Source organism: Paramormyrops kingsleyae, chromosome 14 (assembly GCF_048594095.1).
Source record: "Paramormyrops kingsleyae isolate MSU_618 chromosome 14, PKINGS_0.4, whole genome shotgun sequence".
NCBI classification, from domain to species: Eukaryota; Metazoa; Chordata; class Actinopteri; order Osteoglossiformes; family Mormyridae; genus Paramormyrops; species Paramormyrops kingsleyae.
Genome location: NC_132810.1, coordinates 6,941,291 through 6,949,341, shown reverse-complemented (window position 1 = coordinate 6,949,341; position 8,051 = coordinate 6,941,291). Strand labels below are relative to the sequence as shown.

The window sequence follows — 8,051 nt, the reverse complement described above, 5'->3', positions numbered from 1 at the left end:
TTTGCGCTCCTAAGCTACACTGGAATGATGCAGATCGTGCGTGACTCTCAAAGCTGGTCTAGCCGACTAGTTATCGATGATCACTAGTAATACAAGGAACGGTCTTGTCGCTTCTCCACCTTCGTGTATTACTATCCCCAGACTCCAGATTTGTGGTCTGTCCGAGTAACGTTACATAACATGGTGTTTCCCCCCCTTGACCCCCTGCCACAGCGCCACAACCCCAGTTTCTTCAGTTTTAAGTTATCCAGAAATTCAGATTCCAGCGGGTAAATAAATGAACCAGGAATAAAGAACGTGACCTGTACTTCAGCGGCAGGACGAGGAAATAACTACCAGCGTAAACAAAATATTAATAATAACAACGAATGTTCTTCTTATTATAAAACGATAAAAAATCGAGTGAACGGCGACAGCGAGCAGCCTCGAATCTATACTGCCCACATCTTGGTCTGGCTCTGAAGCCTCCAGAGAGCAGAAGCTTTCGGTTAAATATTCACGGTCCCCCCGCACACACACAGACACACACACATCCGTACAGGCACCACGCAGCAAACGGCGGCTCCCCGGCAAACAGCGACTAGAGGGTCTCCATGGAGACGAGGCGCGAGAGCCAGGCAGCAGCCAGCTGGGAAACTTACTGCGCTAGCATGCGTCACTGCGTGGTGGTCCCAGGAATTTAAGAGATGCGATCATTAGATTAAATGGTGCAATGAAAGAAAATCGTCACCGATCGTAATTAATATGATGAAATATGTATACAGAACTATTAAGGAGATGGCAGGATAATGTTAAAGTTAACATTAACACACTTTTGATAATGACAGCTTTTTATTGACATACACCATGAAATGAACGTCACATCACTCAGGCTGTATAATTGAAGTTACAGCAAAAATCACCATATTTTTAAGGTACTGTAAGATTCATAAGCGTGCTGTCCGTGTCCTTGTACGGGCTGACAATAAAGTTATAAAGTTGGATCCTGATTGGTTAGCGAACATTCTGTGCCTTCGGATTGGCTCAGAGGCTGTTCACGTGACCTTGACTCGAATGGCTGCTTTCGCATGTGGCGTGTGGCTGTATTTCTCCGTGCATGTACGTTTAAATATCGAAGTTTGAAGTAGAACGCCATAAAATTAGAACTGTAAGTATGAGTCAGCATAATATATATATAATATGTATAGCTTAATGAGTTATTTGTTTGTTCTCAATGTCATTTTAACTGCCAATAGTTGGGTATAATGCTTCGGTTTTTATTTCCACCTGAAATGCAAGGTACTGTAGTATATTTTACTGGCCTTCTTGATCATGAAAATTATGATTATAAACTTAAACCGATATACTGTAAAAAGTTTACCTGCTTTTCAAGTTCAAATTTTATATTTATGATTTCTTTAAATAGAAGAAACAGTGTTTTCTGCCAACGCTGAATGCCACTTCAGGAACAGTATATAAACCAAGGCTGTAGTTATAATATATATCGGGGGGGACACGTCCGCCCCAATATTCAGATGTACTCACAATGTACCCCCCCCCCCCCCCCATATATATATTATAATTATGGCCTTGATCTCCCCAATGTTGACTCCATGTCGTGATGTAAAGATGTGATGTAAAGTGTGATGAAGTTCAACAAGTGATCTTGTTGGTAATCCTATCCTGTGAGATGTGTGTGTAAAATACATATATATATATATATATATTCCCAGGAACAAGAAGACCCTAAGTATTCACTATAAGAAAGAGGAGTGTAGGTGTGCGATGAAACCAAAGAAGCGTGGGATCCAGGTGAGGGGCACCTGGAAGGCGGTGCCGGTTGATCCCAGTGTTTTCTCCGAGGAAAATATGGATGGACTGGTGTGCTTTGAGGAGCTGACAAATTACCGCCTGGTGGATTCTAAGGCTGCCATAAAGGAGAACAAGAAAAAGAAGGGCAGGGAAGCCAAGAAAAGATCAGCACGTGACAGGGAGGGCGGCAGCGTGGGGACCTCCGACAAGGAGCTGACAACACCGGCGAAAAAAAGGAAGAAAAAGAAAGCAAAGCTGAAGGAGGTAGCCGAGGGAGAGGAGAATGGCGAGCGTGAGGAAGAAGGTACCCAGGATCCTGATGACAGCAAGTCAGAAGAGACTGTGGAGGCTCCTGGGGTGGACAGCCTGAGCGATCTAACAAAACCGACGAAGAACAAGAACAGAAAGAAGGTGAGAAGGACAAAGGAAGCAGGAGAACAGAAAGCGAAGGAAGCTACAGAAGAAGAGACACCTGCAAAAGTCACTCCGCCTCCCAAGAAGAAACCCAAGAACTGGACCAATGTGACACTTTCTCACTCCTTAGACCGAGAGACAGACTTATCGGCGTGGAAAGATCTGTTGGTTCCAGAACCGGTGCTGCAGGCTCTAGGCTGCCTTGGCTTCAGCGCTCCTACACCCATTCAAGCTCTGACCCTGCCCTCTGCCATCAGGGACAAGATGGACATTCTGGGAGCTGCTGAGACCGGTGAGTTGATACCTCATCATAGTAATGATCTGCTGCCCTGTTGATTTAACGTAGTTTCTCACTCTGGTCTTCGGGGACCCAGTCAGTCCATGTTAACTCCTTCCGAACTGCCTGCCATACAGTGTATATTTTTTTGCACATCCAAGCTGCTGGGAGGGAGAAAAAACATGGACTGTCTGTGGGTCCTGGAGGACCGGATTGGGAAACATTAAGGTGATTGGGGATGTGTCAATATGAGTATCACTGATGTCAGTGACTTTGTGAAGAATGTTTGTGAAGTTCTAAAAAACCTGTTATATCTGAGTTTAAATTCTCATGATGTTTTATCGTTTGTATTTCAATGAATGAAAGAAAAAAAAAGGCAGCAAGCTAAGATTCTATGGCTACTGTCATTAACCTCAGGGAGAAGATTATAATATCTTTCTATCATAAACTTTGTTCGATTACATTGGTGTAGGAAGTCCAGGGGAAGGATGTGATGATTTCAAGTCAATTTCCTTTCCCTTGACAGGAAGTGGTAAAACACTGGCATTTGCGATTCCTATGATTCACACCATCTTGGAGTGGAGAAGAAGACAGGAGGCGATGAGCCAGGTGCCACCTGGAAGTGACAACAGCCCAGTTCCCATGGAAGAGGAAATGCAGACAGGAGAACACGACGACGGGGAGGCAGAGCAAGAGCCAGATGAGGATGAAGAAGAAACCAAACTGCAGGGTGCTGATGACGATGAAGAGGAGGAAAATACACAGGCAAAATATGACAATGAAGACTTTGATTCTCAGGAGCTAGGGTGTGTTAAAGTCATTGAGGATGTGGAGTTTATTGATGCTGATGGTGAGATGAGCACAACCAAGACCCAGGCCAGTCAGACACAGCCTCTGCTGGGATTGGTCCTCACTCCAACGCGGGAGCTCGCTGTTCAGGTGAAGCACCACGTGGATGCTGTGGCTCAGTTCGCAGGTATGTGGATGGTATCCAGTTGCAGTTCTATGTCAGACCATTTACCTCCATTCTGCTGCTTTGTTTAAACACTACAGTGTACTGGTCACATGGTGCTGGAACGGCATTCCTCTGTCTTGGAATGCAACATAACCCAGTCAAACTCAATATGATAATGACCTCATTTCTTGTCTCCTGGTTCAGGTATAAAGACGGCCATTGTTGTTGGTGGGATGGCCCCTCAGAAGCAGAACAGGTTACTGAAACGCCGGCCTGAAATCGTGATTGCCACTCCTGGTCGCCTCTGGGAGCTGATCAAGGAAAGACACCCACACCTCCAGAACCTCAGACAGCTCAGGTAACATGAGGTGGTTCATTTGAGCTTGGAATAAATACTTAGAAGTAGTATTGTATATACAAGACTCTTATGTACATGTAACACTACATGAGTGAACTCTGTTGAATGCTGTGGCTATTTATGTTGACTAGGAGCCTTGTTATTGACGAAGCAGACCGCATGGTGGAAAAGGGCCACTTTGCCGAGCTAGAGAACCTCCTGGAAATGCTGAACAACTCTCACTTCAGTCCTGAGAGACAGACATTTGTGTTCTCTGCCACGCTGACCATGAAGCACCAGCTTCCCAGCCGCATATTCCAGAAGAAGAGCAAGAACATGGTCCAACGCGACAAACTGGAGACTCTCATGGAGAAAGTGGGCATCAAGGCCAAGCCCAAGGTCATTGACCTAACCCGGAAGGAGGCCACGGTGGAAACGCTGATGGAGACGCGAATCCACTGCGACAAGGATGAGAAGGACTTCTACCTGTACTACTTTCTGCTCCAGTACCCAGGCCGCACCATGGTGTTCGCCAACAGCATCGACTGCATCAAGCGCCTGTCCTCGTTGCTCACCATCCTGGAGTGCACACCTCTACCTCTGCACGCCAACATGCACCAGAAACAGCGGCTGAAGAACTTGGAGAGGTTTGCTGAGAAGGACAGGTAATTGGTTAATTGAATTGAATGTTAAAGCAGTAAAACTCGTGGTATATGTCTCTCCCACTGTTAAAATCACTGAAATTCAGTAGTTCTTTTTCTTCACGGCTCATTACTTCTTTATCAATGCATGGACAATAACCATGTCCTTCCTTGGGACAGATGTGTCCTCCTCACCACAGATGTGGCAGCCCGAGGCCTGGACATTCCCGACGTCCAGCATGTGATCCACTATCAGGTCTGTCACTGAAGATATCTGCGTGGCCCAGTGAGGTCATCAGACTCCTTATCTCAGACTTACTGTTTCAGGTGCCCCGGACATCAGAAACGTATGTGCACCGTAGCGGCCGCACGGCAAGAGCCACGAAAGAGGGCCTCAGTCTGCTTCTGATTGGCCCGGACGACATGATAAACTTCAAGAAAATATACAGGACGCTTGGAAAGGATGAGGAGCTCCCACTGTTTCCTGTACAGACTAAGTGCATGGCAGAAATCAAGGTATCCTGTTCCCTTCAGTTTTCAGAGTGATGAGATGGTCCTGCCAGGCTTTTAAGTTGCGGTACACCCTCATCAGGGTGAGTTAACACTAACCGCTTTCGTAGGAGCGTGTCAACCTGGCGAGGAAGATCGAGAAGATCGAGTACCACAACAGTAGAGAGAAGCATCACAACTCCTGGTTCAAGCAAGCAGCGGAGGCACTCGAGCTTGAGTTGGACGACGATGTTCTCCTGGGTAATCATTTCCTCTTTGGATTCACGCAAGCTCTCATACAGAAGGGGACACTCCTCTCTGAACAAACCGAATAATGTCAAGCTTAGGTATTTATTAACGATCAGTTAGTTTTGAGGCAGGATGTAATTGGAGACCGGTAACGTCAGTCATCCCAAACATGCAGCCTGTGGAAATGAACAGCTAACCTGTCCCTATAAAATGTTTATTATCTGCCCTGACATGCTGGTTTTAAAATCCCATCCTGCCTTCAGTTGTTCATGTGCTTGTTTTTTTTTACCCCCCAGGAGGGAGGAAGGACACACATGAGGAGCAGCAGCAGCAGAAGGTGGTAAAGAGCCTGAAGAAACACCTCAAGTACCTGTTGCAGCAGCCCATCTTCAAGAACGTGATGAGGACCAAGTACCCCACCCAAATGGGGAAACTGGCACTGCCCGACCTACCGTTGGCCAAGTATGAGAGCGCTCTGGAGAGCCTGAGCAGCCAGGGACGGAAGGAAAGAGAGAAACAGAGGAACATGAAGAAGAAGAAGAAACAGCAGCAACAAGATTGATTTACCTTTTTAAAAACTTTAATTTGGACAGATGCTTTATAAAGCATTTGTAATACTGTTCTATAAAAAGAATTGATCTTTCCAACAAGTCATTTACTTTGAATTTGCACATAGTTGTGAATTTCAACACCGAGGTCCAAGTCTGAAATAGCTCGTTACACAAACGGCTGTGATCACGGGACATATTTTCCCCGACGGTGTTGAAAACTGTCTCATGAAATTTCCATATATTACGCAGGTCTTAGTGCACCCAGTGTTTTCCTCTTAGGTTAGCAAGACAGTTTTATTTAACACAAATGGGTCCTTAGGCAAAATGTGACCGTCCAGGCAATGTTAATGAGGAGAAACTGGGTATAGCAAATCATAGTGGGAGTTCTTGTAGAGAAGATGCAGAGTGGCTTCCACTTCTTCTGGAATGGTATGGAAAACGAGGCTTCCGCTGCCCCCCTCGACAGAAACAATCCTGATGGTCACACCCAAGGCTTCTGACAGGGCAAGGATCTCCACGTGGTCACATTCCATCGCCATGGTCTCCACCTCCTAATGATGCAGAGCAGAATGTCACTCACCAGACATAATGAAACGAAGCAGTACCCACAGGCAGGTTTGCTGCCAAAGCAAATACAATAGGGAGTTACACAAAACACAAGATTCTTGCTGGCTTTTCTATTGAACTGCCACTAGAGGGAAGCACTTGCAAGACATTCAAAACAAGTTATCCGTTGTTGAACAGTAAATATAACTTTTTTTCACAACCCCTCCATTTGTAACTTCCAGCTGTTTAAACACTGACCTGGGTGCAGTACGCTTTCAGGTTGGGTGCTTCTACAAAGTGCTGGAAGCGCTCGCTGTGATTCTGCAGGTGGGCGGAGGTGAGGAACCGTAGGTACTGGACCACGCTGTCTGAGGTCGTCTGCTCGTTGAACATTTCTAACAGAGTGTTGCCATGCGCGTCTGCTTCACTGCGCTCCACGACGTTAACAAACTATGCCAGCATTTTTGGGAAGGTTACAAACGTGGGCCATGTCAGATTGTAACAAGAATCATCATTACATTCACATTGGATTCTGTTGAAACGTGCTGCCATTACAGATGGAAAAACTGACAGCATTGCATGAAGCTGCCGGCTCGAGGTCGGATGTGCACTCACTGTGCTAAACAAGGCTCTGAAACGGTCCTCCGAAATACCAGAGATTGTAAGCACTTTACTGCTCCGCAGTACGGTATCTCTGAACCTAGGGGAATAAGAGAGAGCGTATGCGCATGTGCGTCTTAGTCCACGCGCCCCCTGGCGACCGGAAGCAGGTCAGATACCTGCACGCTTCTCCGTCCACAGATTAGTTAAATAAATGAAACGTGGTTACCGTACTTACATCTGCATGCCCTCTGTGTTTCTAAACGACTCCAGACACCCAAATGCAACGGCTCGGTAGAAACAGTTGCCATCTCCCCTGATTCTTCTTATTAATGCGTATTGGGTATAGAGTTCCTTTGAGAACAAAAGCATTAATAGGTTAACTAAAGTTTAAAAATGGGCTATGTCGGCTTAGCCCGGAGAGACAAATCAATCTCAGTTTCTGCAGCTAAATATGGCCGTTATTCTACCTGATATTTTCTATCTTCAGGATTGTCCGGTAGTGCTGTAGAGATTTCCTGTTGTTCAAAAATATACTTCTCTTCCATTTACCACATTTCTTCGTAGCTGGTTAACGATTGTGCAGTGGGTTGTCTGCAATAATGCCAGTAACATTTCAAGACACAAATACGGATAACCACTATATTTTAGTAAATCGATAACTAAGTTTTTTTGCAGGCTAACTTAAAAGTCTTCGGTCGCGAGACGCCATGGTCCGCCTAAGAATGAAACTAACCACCGCTGAATAACGACCGTAACCAAGATCTCAGAAATGATTGATTTTTTTTAAGTAACGAAATAACAGTAATTCTTACGATAACATTAACACGAAATCGCTCAGACATTTTATTACACCGACAGCTTATTAAACAGGCATATTGGCAGGCGGCTATGTTATCGCACTGGCCTTTTAAAGGGACCGCATAGAAAATGACACCAACAGCGCTGTTTTAGACACTTTATATACCACCGTAGGAGAACGACACAAGTACTAAAATGCTTTTTTGTACTTTATGATCTTTGACAACACTTGGTATAAGTGATGACGACGCTGTTTCTATATTTTAATAGACTTCTGTAAGTATATATATATATATATACGCGAGGTTGTATATATATATATATATATATATATATATAAATGACTAAAATCCTTTAATGTAATACAAAGAGATGAAGCAAAATGGATACCAAGCAAAGT

General features: G+C 45.0%; 2 protein-coding genes across 2 annotated transcripts; one reads left to right on the top strand and one right to left on the bottom strand.

Annotated features, from left to right (window-relative positions):
* The first annotated feature begins 1,018 nt into the window (after positions 1-1,018).
* ddx24 (DEAD (Asp-Glu-Ala-Asp) box helicase 24) lies at positions 1,019-5,803 on the top strand. The gene is made up of 9 exons (XM_023802378.2): positions 1,019-1,147; positions 1,713-2,497; positions 3,009-3,458; positions 3,642-3,795; positions 3,927-4,439; positions 4,596-4,671; positions 4,743-4,931; positions 5,036-5,165; positions 5,450-5,803. Exons 2-9 carry the CDS (start codon positions 1,765-1,767, stop codon positions 5,713-5,715), a joined length of 2,511 nt encoding a protein of 836 aa, XP_023658146.2. The 5' UTR covers positions 1,019-1,147; positions 1,713-1,764; the 3' UTR covers positions 5,716-5,803.
* Positions 5,716-7,972, bottom strand: LOC111838915 (ubiquitin thioesterase OTUB2). Its single transcript, XM_023802380.2, has 5 exons — positions 7,321-7,972; positions 7,089-7,204; positions 6,866-6,950; positions 6,509-6,700; positions 5,716-6,255 (listed from the first exon to the last, which is right to left on the bottom strand). Exons 1-5 carry the CDS (start codon positions 7,396-7,398, stop codon positions 6,049-6,051), a joined length of 678 nt encoding a protein of 225 aa, XP_023658148.1. The 5' UTR covers positions 7,399-7,972; the 3' UTR covers positions 5,716-6,048.
* Between the last annotated feature and the right edge of the window lie 79 nt (positions 7,973-8,051).

What these genes read in the sequence shown, in the direction of transcription:
- ddx24 (XM_023802378.2), top strand. Translation starts at nt 1,765, where the DNA reads ATGAAACCAAAGAAGCGTGGGATCCAGGTGAGGGGCACCTGGAAGGCG. An exon ending in AGGTTTGCTGAGAAGGACAG is followed by an intron (nt 4,440 to 4,595) that starts GTAATTGGTTAA and finishes TCCTTGGGACAG; the next exon opens with ATGTGTCCTCCTCACCACAG. An exon ending in AGTGCATGGCAGAAATCAAG is followed by an intron (nt 4,932 to 5,035) that starts GTATCCTGTTCC and finishes CCGCTTTCGTAG; the next exon opens with GAGCGTGTCAACCTGGCGAG.
- LOC111838915 (XM_023802380.2), bottom strand. Translation starts at nt 7,398, where the DNA reads ATGGAAGAGAAGTATATTTTTGAACAACAGGAAATCTCTACAGCACTA. An exon ending in AACACAGAGGGCATGCAGAT is followed by an intron (nt 6,951 to 7,088) that starts GTAAGTACGGTA and finishes TTATTCCCCTAG; the next exon opens with GTTCAGAGATACCGTACTGC. An exon ending in TGAAAGCGTACTGCACCCAG is followed by an intron (nt 6,256 to 6,508) that starts GTCAGTGTTTAA and finishes CTGCATCATTAG; the next exon opens with GAGGTGGAGACCATGGCGAT.